Genomic DNA, 19,350 nt, shown 5'->3' on the forward strand with positions numbered 1-19,350 from the left:
GTAGATTTTTGGGTGATTTGTCAAGCACTGTATATATATATATATATATATGTGTATGTATGTGTATGTATATGTATGTGTATGTATATATATGTGTGTGTGTGTATGTGTATATATATGTGTATGTATGTGTATGTATGTGTGTGTGTGTGTATGTATGTATGTATATATATATGTATGTATGTATATATGTGTGTGTGTGTATGTGTATATATATATGTATGTATGTATGTATGTGTATGTATGTATGTATATATATATGTATGTATGTATGTATATGTGTGTGTGTGTGTGTATATATGTGTGTGTGTGTGTGTGTGTGTGTGTGTGTGTATATATATGTGTATGTGTGTGTGTGTGTGTGTGTGTGTGTGTGTGTGTATGTATGTGTGTGTGTGTGTGTGTGTGTGTGTGTGTGTGTGTGTATATATATATACACAGATTGATTTTACCAGATGGAGGTCTGGGAAAAACGAGACAGCACACAGCCAGGGAAATCCAAAGATATTGTATTCAAGATAAATACATGGCACTGCATCCAACGTTTCGGTCATCAAAGTGTGACCTTCCTCAGGGACGTGCAGTGTGTGAATGCTAGTGCACCACCTTATATACCCACATCTATCAAACCATAATTAAAAAATAATCATGCTCCATCTGGTAAAATCAATCTGTGTATGTGCATATATGAGATAAGCATCAGTGGATCATTTGTTTACAGTGTGCCAACTGCCCTCTGTATGTATGTATGTATATATATATATATATATATGTATATGTATATATGTATATAATACATTCATACAGTGGCAGGACGGCCTCGCGGCGGGGTCAGTAGGACGCTAGACACGATGGGAAACGTTCAACTATAGTGGTTTATTAGCCACAACCAAAATAAGTACGGGTGCACTGTCCCTTTAAGAAACTACTTTCTTGAAATTAAAGCCTATTCCCGTTAGGGAAACTAACTCACTTCTTGAGCCCTTACTAACAGGGCAGCAGCTAATCCGGTTATGCCCAAAACATATGCTACACAAAGGATAACCAATAAGTATAAGAATAAAGTCTTATCTGTTTTGCAGCTCCAACAGCAACACGGTTCCAGGGAGCAGGCTGTGTCCAGCCTCGCAGCAATCTTTATCCTGGGTTGGGGTCCCAGCTGGTCCCAGCAGCAAAGCTCCTCGCAGGACTGGGGGACCAGAGCAACAGCTATGGCTTCCTAGCCGGGAGAAGTCTCTCCACCCTCACATGGAAAAACAAGCTCACCTTGTGTGAGCAACTTCCTACTTTTTAAAGCACTTGTTTCACTGATGAGTTCAGCCCCTGTTTAATCAGTCTTCAGCTGCTGCTCTTTCTCTGAGGAGATTAACGCTCTGTGTACTGGCTGCAGCGTCTCTCCATTCACTGTTCCAGCCTACTGAGTCAGTGACTCTGTCACAATACATACATACATACATACATACATACATACATACATACACACACACACACACTTGTGTGATAAAGAAAGTACACCCTCTTTGAATTCTATGGTTTTACATATCAGGACATAATAACAATCATCTGTTCCTTAGCAGGCCTTAAAATTAGTTAAATACAACCTCAGATGAACAACAACACATGACATATTACACCGTGTCATGATTTATTTAACAAAAATAAAGCCAAAATGGAGAAGCCATGTGTGAAAAACTAAGTTCACCCTTACTGCTTCCATGGGAATTAAGATGCTAAGTAGCAGACAGGTGCTGCTAATCAAAAGGGGTGGACTCACCCCTCATCTCTCGCCCATTCCCCCGGGATGCTTGCCCCAACTTCCCAACACTGGGACCCAAGCTCCACTAATCTACCCATGGTCACCCCACTGCCCCACCCCACTGACGGTTACCCCAACCCCCCACTCCACCCCAGGAGAAGGGGAATGAGATAGGACACCGGGAAACGGGGAGTGGGGGGAGAGGGGTGAGAGTGATGGGACACCAGGGAGAGGGGGTGAGATGGGACACTGGAGAGAGAGGGGTTGAGATGGGACACTGGAGAGAGAGGGGTTGAGATGGGACACGGGGGTGAGATGGGACACGGGGGGAGAGATGGGACACTGGGGAGAGAGGGGGTGAGATGCGACACCGGAGAGAGGGGGAGGGGGGTGGGTGAGAGAGATGGGACACCGGGGAGAGAGGGGGTGAGATGGGACACCGGGGAGAGAAGGGGTGAGATGGGACACTGGAGAGAGAGGGGGTGAGATGGGACACGGGGTGAGATGGGACACGGGGGTGAGATGGGACACTGGGGAGAGAGGGGGTGAGATGGGACACGAGGGGGCGAGATGGGACACGAGGGGTGAGATGGGATACTGGGGAGAGGGGTTGAGATGGGACACGAGGGGGCAAGATGGGACACTGGGAGAGAGGGGGTGAGATGGGACACTGGGGAGAGAGGGGGTGATATGGGACACTAGGGAGAGAGGGGGTGATATGGGACACTAGGGAGAGAGGGGGTGAGATGGGACACTGGGGAGAGAGGGGGTGAGATGGGACACGAGGGGGCGAGATGGGACACGAGGGGGCGAGATGGGACATGAGGGGGCGAGATGGGACACTGGGGAGAGAGGGGGTGAGATGTGACACGAGGGGGTGAGATGGGACACAAAGGGGCGAGATGGGACACGAGGGGGCGAGATGGGACACAAGGGGGCGAGATGGGACACTGGGGAGAGAGGGGACACGAGGGGGCAAGATGGGACACTGGGGAGAGAGGGGGTGAGATGGGACACGAGGGGGTGAGATGGGACACAAAGGGGCGAGATGGGACACGAGGGGGCAAGATGGGACACAAGGGGGCAAGATGGGACACTGGGGAGAGAGGGGACACGAGGGGGCAAGATGGGACACTGGGGAGAGGGGGTGAGATGGGACACGGGGGTGAGATGGGACACGGGAGAGAGGGAGAGGGGGGGAGAGATGGGACACGGGGGAGCGAGGGCGAGGGGGGGAGAGATGGGACACGGGGGAGAGAGGGAGAGGGGGGGAGAGATGGGACACGGGGGAGAGGGAGAGGGGGGGAGAGATGGGACACGGGGGAGAGGGAGAGGGGGGGAGAGAGGGGGGGAGAGAGGGGGGGAGATGGGACACCGGGGAGAGGGGGGTGGGTGAGAGAGATGGGACACCGGGGAGAGAGGGGGTGAGATGGGACACTGGGGAGAGAAGGGGTGAGATGGACACTAGGAGAGAGGGGGTGAGATGGGACACTGGGGAGAGAGGGGTGAGATGGGACACAGGGGTGAGATGGGACACGGGGGTGAGATAGGACACTGGTGAGAGAGGGGGTGAGATGGGACACGAGGGGGCAAGATGGGACACGAGGGGGCAAGATGGGACACTGGGGAGAGAGGGGGTGAGATGGGACACGAGGGGGCGAGATGAGACACGAGGGGGCAAGATGGGACACTGGGGAGAGAGGGGATGAGATGGGACACTGGGGAGAGAGGGGGGATGAGATGGGACACTGGAGAGAGAGAGGGGATGAGATGGGACACCGGGGAGAGGGGGGTGAGAGAGATGGGACACTGGGGAGAGAGGGGGTGAGATGGGACACTGGGGAGAGAGGGGGCGAGATGGGACACGAGGGGGCGAGATGGGACACGAGGGGGCGAGATGGGACACGAGGGGGCGAGATGGGACACTGGGGAGAGAGGGGGTGAGATGGGACACCGGGGAGAGGGGTGGGGGGTGAGAGAGATGGGACACTGGGGAGAGAGGGGGTGAGATGGGACACTGGGGAGAGAGGGGGTGAGATGGGACACCGGGGAGAGGGGGGGGTGAGAGAGATGGGACACTGGGGAGAGAGGGGGTGAGATGGGACACTGGGGAGAGAGGGGTGAGATGGGACACTGGGGAGAGAGGGACTGAGATGGGACACTGGGGAGAGGGGGTGAGATGGGACACTGGGGAGAGGGGGTGAGATGGGACACTGGGGAGAGGGGGTGAGATGGGACACTGGGGAGAGAGGGGGCGAGATGGGACACTGGGGAGAGAGAGGATGATATGGGACACTGGGGAGAGAGGGGGTGACATGGGACACTGGGGAGTGAGGGGATGAGATGGGACACTGGGCCACCCCCCCCCCCCCCTGTGTCTGCCCACCTCGTTAACCTGTGCCTGCCGAGCTCGTTACCTTGTGCCTGCCCACATCGTTACCTTGTGCCTGCCCCCCCTCGTTACCCTGTGCCTGCCCACATCGTTACCTTGTGCCTGCCCCCCCTCGTTACCCTGTGCCTGCCCCCCCCTAGTTACCCTGTGCCTACCCCCCCTCGTTACCCTGTGCCTGCCCCCCTCCTTACCCTGTGCCTGCCTGTGACGGGGGAGGGGTGCCAACCATGTAATAAAGGGGTCATCCCCATTAGGCACCCCCTTCCACCGTCTGGGAACTGAGGGGTTAACCAGAAATGTACTGATAATACATATGTTCCCCTGCTTCACAACCAAAAGGTACGTCCCTTGGTTATCCTATTCCCACATTTAGAGGGAATTAATGTATGATTATTCCCCTGGCTCATGGCAAACTGTTGTATTTGCTAGATGTGTATATTGTTACAATTCTTGGAGTGGCATCCCCGGTTGGGGTCAAGTGAGCGGCTAACCGCTAAGGCAATGAAGGGGTTAACCACCCGTGCCAGGTTTATTGTGGGTAGCAGGGGTGGGTGAAGGGGTATTTGGCCCTTGGTGGGTGTTTAGGCCTTGCGAGGGGACTGCGGGTGGAGTTAACCCCTTCATTACCTTAGCGGTTAATACTGCTAAGGTAATGAAGGGGTTAACCCCTCCCGCTACCCACCCGCAAGGTCTAAACACCCATCCTTGGGGCTAATACCCCCTTCACCCACAATAAAAACACTACACACTACAGCCCCACTACCCACCTCCTAGGCCCCCAATAAACATTACTATATCAAATACACTCCCCTCATCCCGTCCCCTAACACATGCAGTACAGTAATGGGCAAAATTACTATTATCCATATATGGATAATAATGCATTTGCCCATTTAAAATAAAATAAGCAGAATTAATAAATTAAATACATCTTGCACTCACCCCTGCCAGGCACCCACGATGAAGGCCGTCCTCATCCTCACCCTGTCCCTGCCCTCCGGTGCTGAAAAAAATACACAAGAATAGAAAGAGCCAATCTAATGTCCCCTAACCCCTTAATCACCTTAGCGGTTAGTAACCGCTAGAGTAATTAATGGGTTAACCCACCCTCACCCACTACCCACCCAGGAGTCCTAACCACCCTTCTCCAGATATGGATAATAGATTATTTGCCCATTATTAAACACATAAACCAGCATAAAGTAAATAAAAACCGTTCTACTTACCACAGCAATATGATGGATGTCCACGTCAGAATACAGCAGGTGTCCTCCGTTGCCACAAAAATACATAGCAAATACATTCTAATGTCCCCTAACGCCTTAATTACCTTATTGGTTAATAACCGCGAAAGTAACTAAGGAGTTAACCCAACCTGCCCCGATACCCACCCACAAGGCCTAACCACCCACCCCAGGCAACTACCCTACCATATGGGCATGATTAACCAATATACAAAGAAATGGTTAAGGATTACCAAAACATGCAAAAATAAAAACATCACATTGCAAAAATAAACACAACACATCTCAAAATCCAAACACCACATAGCAAAATCAAAATCCAAACACCACATAGCAAAATCAAAATCAAAACATCAAATATCAAAGCAAAATTAAAACATTACAGTGCCAAATATGAAACACAGCAGATCTCCAAATAAAATCATGATATAGCCAATTGTAAAACCCACCAAATCCCAAAATCAAAACATCACATAGCCAATTAAATATCTAACAAATGCTTTTTAATAGTGGCTTCTTTTTGGTAGTTAGATTTTGGTTGAAGATGTTACTTTGAACATTTATTTCAGAAGTGTTTGGTTTTGGGATTTTTATAGTGAATTGTGTAATTGATTTTAGATTGGATTAATTGATGGTAATTTATTTCGGTTTACTTCTTACTTTGTTTTTATTTTATTATTGTTTGGATGGCATTGTATATTTTTTGTATTTGTTTCTTTTAGTTTGAACATTGATTGGCATAGTGTATGCACAGATTAATTGCATCATGCACACACTGTTACAATTCAATTGTTTGATTGGCATTTGTTAGATATTTAATTGGCTATGGGATGTTTTGATTTTGATTTGCTATATGATGTTTTGATTTTGCTATGTGGTGTTTTGATTTTGCAATGTTTTGATTTTGGCATGTTTTGTTAATCCTTAACCATTTCTTTGAATATTGGTTAATCATGCCCATATTATATATTATATATATATAAAATATATATATATATATATATATATATATATATATATATATATATATATATATATATATATATATATATGAACAACAAGAAAAGAAAGCGCCCGATCCTAGTGCAGCATGAAAAAATACAATTTAATAAAAATGAATATGAATAAAACCAACAAATGCGAACTCACAAACACAGGATAAATAAATGCATATAATGAGTATACTCATTCGCCAACCGCCCACGTTGTGCCTTGGATGGCGCGCCCTCTCTCTGTCTGTCTGGGTTTTCTCAGCTCTGCTGAACCGACATCCAGCAGGGGATACAGGAAAAAGCTCACCACAATGTGACCCGGAAGTCCTCCACAATGTTAGTGTATCCGGATATGAGGTCTGTAGTCCGTGACCCCGCGATGCAGGGGCTGATCAGAGAAGTCTCTCTGCACTCCCAAAGGCAGTCCGTAATGAGGTGGGCAGTGAGGATAGAGTCAAAATATATATCACAGTGTGACAGCAGCTAAAAAACGCTCTTCTCTACGCGTTTCTTCACATAAAGTGATTTCATCAGGAGATATCTGACCAGTCTATGTCAGAACATATTTATAGTGATGAGTCAATCAACCACTTGGTAGCTTAATTAGTATAAACACATGTGTGATGACAATTAAAGGAACAAACATTAATTGAAGACAATGAGTGTCCTGTTCATAGTGCACAACACCTTGCAATATCAATTAGTTATATAATTAAAAATTGGCAGATCCATAATGTTATCAAATGCCTAAAACAAGTGTAAACATGTAGTATATATAAACAATATTGCATGAATATACTATTATGATAAAATTCATTCAGGACTGCATTCAATATATTTATGGGTGTGTGAGTACTAAGAAATAATCACCAATTTATACATACACCCAATAATGATTACTGAGAACTCAATTGGATATCCTTATTAGTGGGAATACTTGCAGCCCTGAATGTTCTCATCTATGTCAGATTGATGAATGCACAGATAAAACAATGATGTGTTCTTATTTAGAATCCTAATTGTCTGGATTCCCTAACCAACCTGTGTCAGTATATATGGGACCTCAGACATGGGCTAATAGGATCTGTAGCATGATAATTAATGAATATTCATTTAGAAGAAATGAATAACCTGGAGGAAATAATTGGGGATAAAATATATATATATATATATATATATATATATATATATATATATTATATATATATATACATACCGGCACCCCATAACGGGGCCTGTATCTCGGGAAGCACCCCCTGCACATCTACACTATGAATAACATTTTATTTAAAAATATTTTTTTTCTAGCAAAATTTGTGCAGAGAGAGTGGCGGATCTCTCTGCTGCAGGCAGTTGTCGCCACGGAGCCCTTTACGGCAGGCAGACTGTCTCGCCACCGGCTACTCGCAACCAGAACAGGTTGCTCTCACAGGTATTCGGACCATCCTGCATACCGTGAGAGCAACTCACCAAAAACATGGCGAGTTCAAACCCCTGCCGAAAGTGCTTTTTTGCCGCTTACTGCACGACCCCCATAGTGTATAGTACAGCACCCCAAACGCACCTCAACAAACATGACATTCGTTATCACTCAATATGCCGTTTTGTCTCACTATTAACGCCCACCATTGGCATATGATAATTGGAAAAGGTTGGCTATCCCTTGAGTCCTGACGAAACATAATTCTGTCCTCTCTCTGGTTTTCTGGACAATTTACCCAATTATCTGAGCAGGCTTCTCACCCCTGCTTTACTAAGCAGTTATGTTCTGGGATCAACCTCCAGAAACCTGCTTATAGTCCCAAGGTTCAATGATGAATCAGGCCGTTCTTCCTTCTTGTATCGATCCCCCAGTGCCGGAATAATTTACCCGAGTCTCTCAAATCCGCCTCCCAAGTCCCTTCAAGACCGCAGCTGCTTCCTACTTTAAACACGCTTGTAACTGTGACTTGTAATGCGGTCACCTTAACCGTGTGCCTGGGACATGCATGAAAAATGAGAGCACCTCTCAATGGTAAAGTATAGACAACGCGACAGAAGAAAGACAGCACGTGAGGCAGAGAGTGGGTGGTCTGTCCCAGGAGCCGAGCCGGAACAACGGCCTGACCGGAAATCAGGCGCCAACCTTGGAGATCGTATCCCTGCGGCCGCCACCTCCCCAAGTCAACAGCCTGTCCCGGGGGCCCCTGCCCATCGCGCGTCACTCACCTTGAGCTTCTTGTTGAGTTTGCAGCAGTATCTGTAGAGCAGCGCAAGGTTCAGAGGCCCAAAATCTGCGTAGAAGCTGAGAATACAAAGACGCGTCACAGCGTAACTATAACATCTCTTACCACAGAGAGACGCAAAGCCTCACAGCGTTACTATATCATCTCTTACCTCCGAGAGACGCAAAGCCTCACAGCGTTACTATATCATCTCTTACCACAGAGAGACGCAAAGCCTCACAGCGTAACTATAACATCTCTAACCGCCGAGAGACGCAAAGCCTCACAGCGTTACTATAACATCTTACCTCCGAGAGACGCAAAGCCTCACAGCGTTACTATAACATCTCTTACCTCCGAGAGACGCAAAGCCTCACAGCGTTACTATAACATCTCTTACCTCCGAGAGACGCAAAGCCTCACAGCGTTACTATATCATCTCTTACCTCCGAGAGACGCAAAGCCTCACAGCGTTACTATAACATCTCTTACCTCAGAGAGACACAAAGCCTCACAGCGTTACTATAACATCTCTTACCACCAAGAGACGCAAAGCCTCACAGCGTTACTATAACATCTCTTACCTCCTAGAGACGCAAAGCCTCACAGCGTTAGGCTAAGGCCCCGCTCCCTCAGTCAGCGCGCCCGCACTGCAGACAGGCGGCGCGCTGACAGGCACAGACCGCGATATGCGGTCTGTAGGGAGCCGTGAGCCGGAGCGGGTGGCAGTGGGAGGGGGGGGGCGTGGTTTGAACGGAGGGACCCGCTACTCCCCCCTCCCTCCACGGGCTCGGGCTCCCGGGCTGCAGGAGGGAGCTGCTGCGGGCTGCTGGAAGGTAAGCAGCTCCCTCCCCTTTCCCCCACAAATGCCCTCCTCACACACACACACACACACACACACACACACACACACACCACCCCCTACCTTGTGTAGGAAGCTGTCTGACAGCTCACGCCCCCGCCGCTGATAGGCTCATCAGCGCACCACGTGACGCGTCACCGCTCGGGATCACTATTTTCTTGCATCCCCTGGCGGCTGACACGTCACAGCACGTTGTGAGCCGTGCAGCAAGGGGGGACTGGGACCGGCTCAGAAGGATTCCCCTGCTGGTGGGAAACGCTCACACGGCCGCCCGCGCCGCCGGGCGCAGCAGGTCCCAGCCCGTATTATAACATCTCTTACCTCAGAGAGACGCAAAGCCTCACAGCGTTACTATAACATCTCTTACCTCCGAGACGCAAAGCCTCACAGAGTTACTATAACATCTCTTACCTCCGAGAGACGCAAAGCCTCACAGCGTTACTATAACATCACTTACCTCAGAGAGACGCAAAGCCTCACAGCGTTACTATAACATCTCTTACCTCAGAGAGACGCAAAGCCTCACAGCGTTACTATAACATCTCTTACCTCAGAGAGACGCAAAGCCTCACAGCTTTACTATAACATCTCTTACCTCCGAGAGATGCAAAGCCTCACAGCGTTACTATAACATCTCTTACCTCCGAGAGACGCAAAGCCTCACAGCGTTACTATAACATCACTTACCTCCGAGAGACGCAAAGCCTCACAGCGTTACTATAACATCTGTTACCTACCAGAGACGCAAAGCCTCACAGCGTTACTATAACATCTCTTACCTCCGAGAGACGCAAAGCCTCACAGCGTTACTATAACATCTCTTACCTCCGAGAGACGCAAAGCCTCACAGCGTAACTATAACATCTCTTACCACAGAGAGACGCAAAGCCTCACAGCGTTACTATAATATCTCTTACCTCCGAGAGACGCAAAGCCTCACAGCTTTACTATAACATCTCTTACCGCCGAGAGACGCAAAGCCTCACAGCGTAACTATAACATCTCTTACCGCCGAGAGACGCAAAGCCTCACAGCGTTACTATAACATCTCTTACCGCCGAGAGATGCAAAGCCTCACAGCGTTACTATAACATCTCTTACCTCAGAGAGACGCAAAGCCTCACAGCGTTACTATAATATCTCTTACCTCCGAGAGATGCAAAGCCTCACAGCGTTACTATAACATCTGTTACCTCAGAGAGACGCAAAGCCTCACAGCGTAACTATAATATCTCTTACCGCCGAGAGACGCAAAGCCTCACAGCGTTACTATAACATCTCTTACCGCCGAGAGACACAAAGCCTCACAGCGTTACTATAACATCTCTTACCTCCGAGACGCAAAGCCTCACAGCGTTACTATAACATCTCTTACCGCCGAGAGACGCAAAGCCTCACAGCGTTACTATAACATCTCTTACCGCCGAGAGACGCAAAGCCTCACAGCGTTACTATAACATCTCTTACCTCAGAGACGCAAAGCCTCACAGCGTTACTATAACATCTCTTACCTCCGAGAGACGCAAAGCCTCACAGCGTTACTATAACATCTCTTACCTCCGAGAGAAGCAAAGCCTCACAGCGTTACTATAACATCTCTTACCGCCGAGAGACGCAAAGCCTCACAGCGTTACTATAACATCTCTTACCTCCGAGAGACGCAAAGCCTCACAGCGTTACTATAACATCTCTTACCTCCGAGAGACGCAAAGCCTCACAGCGTTACTATAACATCTCTTACCTCCGAGAGACGCAAAGCCTCACAGCGTTACTATAACATCTCTTACCGCCGAGAGACGCAAAGCCTCACAGCGTTACAATAACATCTCTTACCTCGGAGAGACGCAAAGCCTCACAGCGTTACTATAACATCTCTTACCGCCGAGAGATGCAAAGCCTCACAGCGTTACTATAACATCTCTTACCTCAGAGAGACGCAAAGCCTCACAGCGTTACTATAACATCTCTTACCACCAAGAGACGCAAAGCCTCACAGCGTTACTATAACATCTCTTACCTCCGAGAGACGCAAAGCCTCACAGCGTTACTATAATATCTCTTACCTCCGAGAGACGCAAAGCCTCACAGCGTTACTATAACATCTCTTACCTCAGAGAGACGCAAAGCCTCACAGCGTTACTATAACATCTCTTACCGCCGAGAGACGCAAAGCCTCACAGCGTAACTATAACATCTCTTACCTCCGAGAGACGCAAAGCCTCACAGCGTTACTATAACATCTCTTACCGCCGAGAGACGCAAAGCCTCACAGCGTTACTATAACATCTCTTACCGCCGAGAGACGCAAAGCCTCACAGCGTTACTATAACATCTCTTACCTCCGACAGACGCAAAGCCTCACAGCGTTACTATAACATCTCTTACCGCCGAGAGACGCAAAGCCTCACAGCGTTACTATAACATCTCTTACCGCCGAGAGACGCAAAGCCTCACAGCGTTACTATAACATCTCTTACCTCAGAGAGACGCAAAGCCTCACAGCGTTACTATAACATCTGTTACCTCAGAGAGACGCAAAGCCTCACAGCGTTACTATAACATCTCTTACCTCAGAGAGACGCAAAGCCTCACAGCGTTACTATAACATCTGTTACCTACCAGAGACGCAAAGCCTCACAGCGTTACTATAACATCTCTTACCTCCGACAGACGCAAAGCCTCACAGCGTTACTATAACATCTCTTACCTCAGAGAGACGCAAAGCCTCACAGCGTTACTATAACATCTCTTACCACCGAGAGACGCAAAGCCTCACAGCGTAACTATAATATCTCTTACCTCCGAGAGACGCAAAGCCTCACAGCGTTACTATAACATCTCTTACCTCCGAGACGCAAAGCCTCACAGCGTTACTATAACATCTCTTACCTCAGAGAGACGCAAAGCCTCACAGCGTTACTATAACATCTCTTACCTCAGAGAGACGCAAAGCCTCACAGCGTTACTATAACATCTCTTACCTCAGAGAGACGCAAAGCCTCACAGCGTTACTATAACATCTCTTACCTCAGAGAGACGCAAAGCCTCACAGCGTTACTATAACATCTCTTACCTCCGAGACGCAAAGCCTCACAGCGTTACTATAACATCTCTTACCTCAGAGAGACGCAAAGCCTCACAGCGTTACTATAACATCTCTTACCTCCGAGAGACGCAAAGCCTCACAGCGTTACTATAACATCTCTTACCGCCGAGAGACGCAAAGCCTCACAGCGTTACTATAACATCTCTTACCTCAGAGAGACGCAAAGCCTCACCGCGTTACTATAACATCTCTTACCTCAGAGAGACGCAAAGCCTCACAGCGTTACTATAACATCTCTTACCTCAGAGAGACGCAAAGCCTCACAGCGTTACTATAACATCTCTTACCTCCGAGAGACGCAAAGCCTCACAGCGTTACTATAACATCTCTTACCTCCGAGAGACGCAAAGCCTCACAGCGTTACTATAACATCTCTTACCTCAGAGAGACGCAAAGCCTCACAGCGTTACTATAACATCTCTTACCTCCGAGAGACGCAAAGCCTCACAGCGTTACTATAACATCTCTTACCTCCGACAGACGCAAAGCCTCACAGCGTTACTATAACATCTCTTACCTCAGAGAGACGCAAAGCCTCACAGCGTTACTATAACATCTCTTACCACCGAGAGACGCAAAGCCTCACAGCGTTACTATAACATCTCTTACCTCCGAGAGACGCAAAGCCTCACAGCGTTACTATAACATCTGTTACCTCAGAGAGACGCAAAGCCTCACAGCGTTACTATAACATCTCTTACCACCGAGAGACGCAAAGCCTCACAGCGTTACTATAACATCTCTTACCTCCGAGAGACGCAAAGCCTCACAGCGTTACTATAACATCTCTTACCACCGAGAGACGCAAAGCCTCACAGCGTTACTATAACATCTCTTACCGCCGAGACACGCAAAGCCTCACAGCGTTACTATAACATCTCTTACCTCCGAGAGACGCAAAGCCTCACAGCGTTACTATAACATCTCTTACCACCGAGAGACGCAAAGCCTCACAGTGTTACTATAACATCTCTTACCGCCGAGAGACGCAAAGCCTCACAGCGTAACTATAATATCTCTTACCTCCGAGAGACGCAAAGCCTCACAGCGTTACTATAACATCTCTTACCTCAGAGAGACGCAAAGCCTCACAGCGTTACTATAACATCTCTTACCTCAGAGAGACGCAAAGCCTCACAGCGTTACTATAACATCTCTTACCGCCGAGAGACGCAAAGCCTCACAGCGTTACTATAACATCTCTTACCTCCGAGAGACGCAAAGCCTCACAGCGTTACTATAACATCTCTTACCTCCGAGAGACGCAAAGCCTCACAGCGTTACTATAACATCTCTTACCTCAGAGAGACGCAAAGCCTCACAGCGTTACTATAACATCTCTTACCTCAGAGAGACGCAAAGCCTCACAGCGTTACTATAACATCTCTTAGCTCAGAGAGACGCAAAGCCTCACAGCGTTACTATAACATCTCCTACCTCCGAGAGACGCAAAGCCTCACAGCGTTACTATAACATCTCTTACCGCCGAGAGACGCAAAGCCTCACAGCGTTACTATAACATCTCTTACCTCCGACAGACGCAAAGCCTCACAGCGTTACTATAACATCTCTTACCACCGAGAGACGCAAAGCCTCACAGCGTTACTATAACATCTCTTACCTCCGAGAGACGCAAAGCCTCACAGCGTTACTATAACATCTCTTAACTCAGAGAGACGCAAAGCCTCACAGCGTTACTATAACATCTCTTAACTCAGAGAGATGCAAAGCCTCACAGCGTTACTATAACATCTCTTACCTCCGAGACGCAAAGCCTCACAGCGTTACTATAACATCTCTTACCTCAGAGAGACGCAAAGCCTCACAGCGTTACTATAACATCTCTTACCTCCGAGAGACGCAAAGCCTCACAGCGTTACTATAACATCTCTTACCTCAGAGAGACGCAAAGCCTCACAGCGTTACTATAACATCTCTTACCTCAGAGAGACGCAAAGCCTCACAGCGTTACTATAACATCTCTTACCTCAGAGAGACGCAAAGCCTCACAGCGTTACTATAACATCTGTTACCTCGGAGAGACGCAAAGCCTCACAGCGTTACTATAACATCTCTTACCTCAGAGAGACGCAAAGCCTCACAGCGTTACTATAACATCTCTTACCTCAGAGAGACGCAAAGCCTCACAGCGTTACTATAACATCTCTTACCTCCGAGAGACGCAAAGCCTCACAGCGTTACTATAACATCTCTTACCTCCGAGAGACGCAAAGCCTCACAGCGTTACTATAACATCTCTTACCTCAGAGAGACGCAAAGCCTCACAGCGTTACTATAACATCTCTTACCTCAGAGAGACGCAAAGCCTCACAGCGTTACTATAACATCTCTTACCTCAGAGAGACGCAAAGCCTCACAGCGTTACTATAACATCTGTTACCTCGGAGAGACGCAAAGCCTCACAGCGTTACTATAACATCTCTTACCTCCGAGAGACGCAAAGCCTCACAGCGTTACTATAACATCTCTTACCTCCGACAGACGCAAAGCCTCACAGCGTTACTATAACATCTCTTACCTCAGAGAGACGCAAAGCCTCACAGCGTTACTATAACATCTCTTACCTCAGAGAGACGCAAAGCCTCACAGCGTTACTATAACATCTGTTACCTCAGAGAGACGCAAAGCCTCACAGCGTTACTATAACATCTCTTACCTCCGAGAGACGCAAAGCCTCACAGCGTTACTATAACATCTCTTACCACCGAGAGACGCAAAGCCTCACAGTGTTACTATAACATCTCTTACCGCCGAGAGACGCAAAGCCTCACAGCGTAACTATAATATCTCTTACCTCCGAGAGACGCAAAGCCTCACAGCGTTACTATAACATCTCTTACCTCAGAGAGACGCAAAGCCTCACAGCGTTACTATAACATCTCTTACCTCAGAGAGACGCAAAGCCTCACAGCGTTACTATAACATCTCTTACCGCCGAGAGACGCAAAGCCTCACAGCGTTACTATAACATCTCTTACCTCCGAGAGACGCAAAGCCTCACAGCGTTACTATAACATCTCTTACCTCCGAGAGACGCAAAGCCTCACAGCGTTACTATAACATCTCTTACCTCAGAGAGACGCAAAGCCTCACAGCGTTACTATAACATCTCTTACCTCAGAGAGACGCAAAGCCTCACAGCGTTACTATAACATCTCTTAGCTCAGAGAGACGCAAAGCCTCACAGCGTTACTATAACATCTCCTACCTCCGAGAGACGCAAAGCCTCACAGCGTTACTATAACATCTCTTACCGCCGAGAGACGCAAAGCCTCACAGCGTTACTATAACATCTGTTACCTCGGAGAGACGCAAAGCCTCACAGCGTTACTATAACATCTCTTACCTCCGACAGACGCAAAGCCTCACAGCGTTACTATAACATCTCTTACCACCGAGAGACGCAAAGCCTCACAGCGTTACTATAACATCTCTTACCTCCGAGAGACGCAAAGCCTCACAGCGTTACTATAACATCTCTTAACTCAGAGAGACGCAAAGCCTCACAGCGTTACTATAACATCTCTTAACTCAGAGAGATGCAAAGCCTCACAGCGTTACTATAACATCTCTTAACTCCGAGAGACGCAAAGCCTCACAGCGTTACTATAACATCTGTTACCTCCGAGAGACGCAAAGCCTCACAGCGTTACTATAACATCTCTTACCTCCGAGAGACGCAAAGCCTCACAGCGTTACTATAACATCTCTTACCGCCGAGAGACGCAAAGCCTCACAGCGTTACTATAACATCTGTTACCGCCGAGAGACGCAAAGCCTCACAGCGTTACTATAACATCTCTTACCGCCGAGAGACGCAAAGCCTCACAGCGTTACTATAACATCTCTTACCTCTGAGAGACGCAAAGCCTCACAGCGTTACTATAACATCTGTTACCTCGGAGAGACGCAAAGCCTCACAGCGTTACTATAACATCTCTTACCTCCGACAGACGCAAAGCCTCACAGCGTTACTATAACATCTCTTACCGTCGAGAGACGCAAAGCCTCACAGCGTTACTATAACATCTCTTACCGCCGAGAGACGCAAAGCCTCACAGCGTAACTATAATATCTCTTACCACCGAGAGACGCAAAGCCTCACAGCGTTACTATAACATCTCTTAGCTCAGAGAGACGCAAAGCCTCACAGCTTTACTATAACATCTCTTACCGCCGAGAGACGCAAAGCCTCACAGCGTTACTATAACATCTCTTACCTCCGAGAGACGCAAAGCCTCACAGCGTTACTATAACATCTCTTACCTCCGACAGACGCAAAGCCTCACAGCGTTACTATAACATCTCTTACCGTCGAGAGACGCAAAGCCTCACAGCGTTACTATAACATCTCTTACCTCCGAGAGACGCAAAGCCTCACAGCGTTACTATAACATCTCTTACCTCAGAGAGACGCAAAGCCTCACAGCGTTACTATAACATCTCTTACCTCAGAGAGACGCAAAGCCTCACAGCGTTACTATAACATCTCTTACCTCAGAGAGACGCAAAGCCTCACAGCGTAACTATAACATCTGTTACCTCGGAGAGACGCAAAGCCTCACAGCGTTACTATAACATCTCTTACCTCAGAGAGACGCAAAGCCTCACAGCGTAACTATAACATCTGTTACCTCAGAGAGACGCAAAGCCTCACAGCGTTACTATAACATCTGTTACCTCGGAGAGACGCAAAGCCTCACAGCGTTACTATAACATCTCTTACCTCAGAGAGACGCAAAGCCTCACAGCGTTACTATAACATCTCTTACCTCAGAGAGACGCAAAGCCTCACAGCGTTACTATAACATCTCTTACCACCGAGAGACGCAAAGCCTCACAGCGTTACTATAACATCTCTTACCTCAGAGAGACGCAAAGCCTCACAGCGTTACTATAACATCTCTTACCTCAGAGAGACGCAAAGCCTCACAGCGTTACTATAACATCTCTTACCTCAGAGAGACGCAAAGCCTCACAGCGTTACTATAACATCTGTTACCTCGGAGAGACGCAAAGCCTCACAGCGTTACTATAACATCTCTTACCTCCGAGAGACGCAAAGCCTCACAGCGTTACTATAACATCTCTTACCTCCGACAGACGCAAAGCCTCACAGCGTTACTATAACATCTCTTACCTCAGAGAGACGCAAAGCCTCACAGCGTTACTATAACATCTCTTACCACCGAGAGACGCAAAGCCTCACAGCGTTACTATAACATCTCTTACCTCCGAGAGACGCAAAGCCTCACAGCGTTACTATAACATCTCTTACCGCCGAGAGACGCAAAGCCTCACAGCGTTACTATAACATCTCTTACCGCTGAGACGCAAAGCCTCACAGCGTTACTATAACATCTCTTACCTCCGAGAGACGCAAAGCCTCACAGCGTTACTATAACATCTGTTACCTCAGAGAGACGCAAAGCCTCACAGCGTTACTATAACATCTCTTACCTCCGAGAGACGCAAAGCCTCACAGCGTTACTATAACATCTCTTACCTCCGACAGACGCAAAGCCTCACAGCGTTACTATAACATCTCTTACCTCCGAGAGACGCAAAGCCTCACAGCGTTACTATAACATCTCTTACCTCAGAGAGACGCAAAGCCTCACAGCGTTACTATAACATCTCTTACCTCCGAGAGACGCAAAGCCTCACAGCGTTACTATAACATCACTTACCTCCGAGAGACGCAAAGCCTCACAGCGTTACTATAACATCTCTTACCTCAGAGAGACGCAAAGCCTCACAGCGTTACTATAACATCTCTTACCTCAGAGAGACGCAAAGCCTCACAGCGTTACTATAACATCTCTTACCGCCGAGAGACGCAAAGCCTCACAGCGTTACTATAACATCTCTTACCTCCGAGAAACGCAAAGCCTCACAGCGTTACTATAACATCTCTTACCTCCGAGAGACGCAAAGCCTCACAGCGTTACTATAACATCTCTTACCTCAGAGAGACGCAAAGCCTCACAGCGTTACTATAACATCTCTTACCTCAGAGAGACGCAAAGCCTCACAGCGTTACTATAACATCTCTTAGCTCAGAGAGACGCAAAGCCTCACAGCGTTACTATAACATCTCCTACCTCCGAGAGACGCAAAGCCTCACAGCGTTACTATAACATCTCTTACCGCCGAGAGACGCAAAGCCTCACAGCGTTACTATAACATCTGTTACCTCGGAGAGACGCAAAGCCTCACAGCGTTACTATAACATCTCTTACCTCCGACAGACGCAAAGCCTCACAGCGTTACTATAACATCTCTTACCACCGAGAGACGCAAAGCCTCACAGCGTTACTATAACATCTCTTACCTCCGAGAGACGCAAAGCCTCACAGCGTTACTATAACATCTCTTAACTCAGAGAGATGCAAAGCCTCACAGCGTTACTATAACATCTCTTAACTCCGAGAGACGCAAAGCCTCACAGCGTTACTATAACATCTGTTACCTCCGAGAGACGCAAAGCCTCACAGCGTTACTATAACATCTCTTACCTCTGAGAGACGCAAAGCCTCACAGCGTTACTATAACATCTGTTACCTCGGAGAGACGCAAAGCCTCACAGCGTTACTATAACATCTCTTACCTCCGACAGACGCAAAGCCTCACAGCGTTACTATAACATCTCTTACCGTCGAGAGACGCAAAGCCTCACAGCGTTACTATAACATCTCTTACCGCCGAGAGACGCAAAGCCTCACAGCGTAACTATAATATCTCTTACCACCGAGAGACGCAAAGCCTCACAG

At 47.8% G+C, this 19,350-nt stretch overlaps 1 protein-coding gene across 1 annotated transcript in view; it reads right to left on the bottom strand.

The window, feature by feature from the left end:
- Positions 1-7,723: 7,723 nt before the first annotated feature.
- LOC142486558 (dual specificity protein phosphatase CDC14A-like) overlaps positions 7,724-19,350 on the bottom strand; it is a 53,635-nt gene continuing 42,008 nt past the window's right edge. Inside the window, exon 3 of the mRNA XM_075585135.1 lies at positions 7,724-8,668. Within this exon, the coding sequence (XP_075441250.1) occupies positions 8,548-8,668 (121 nt within the window). The 3' untranslated portion in view covers positions 7,724-8,547. The remainder of the gene's footprint in view (positions 8,669-19,350) is intronic.

This window comes from Ascaphus truei, unplaced genomic scaffold (genome assembly GCF_040206685.1).
Source record: "Ascaphus truei isolate aAscTru1 unplaced genomic scaffold, aAscTru1.hap1 HAP1_SCAFFOLD_949, whole genome shotgun sequence".
Taxonomy (NCBI): Eukaryota; Metazoa; Chordata; class Amphibia; order Anura; family Ascaphidae; genus Ascaphus; species Ascaphus truei.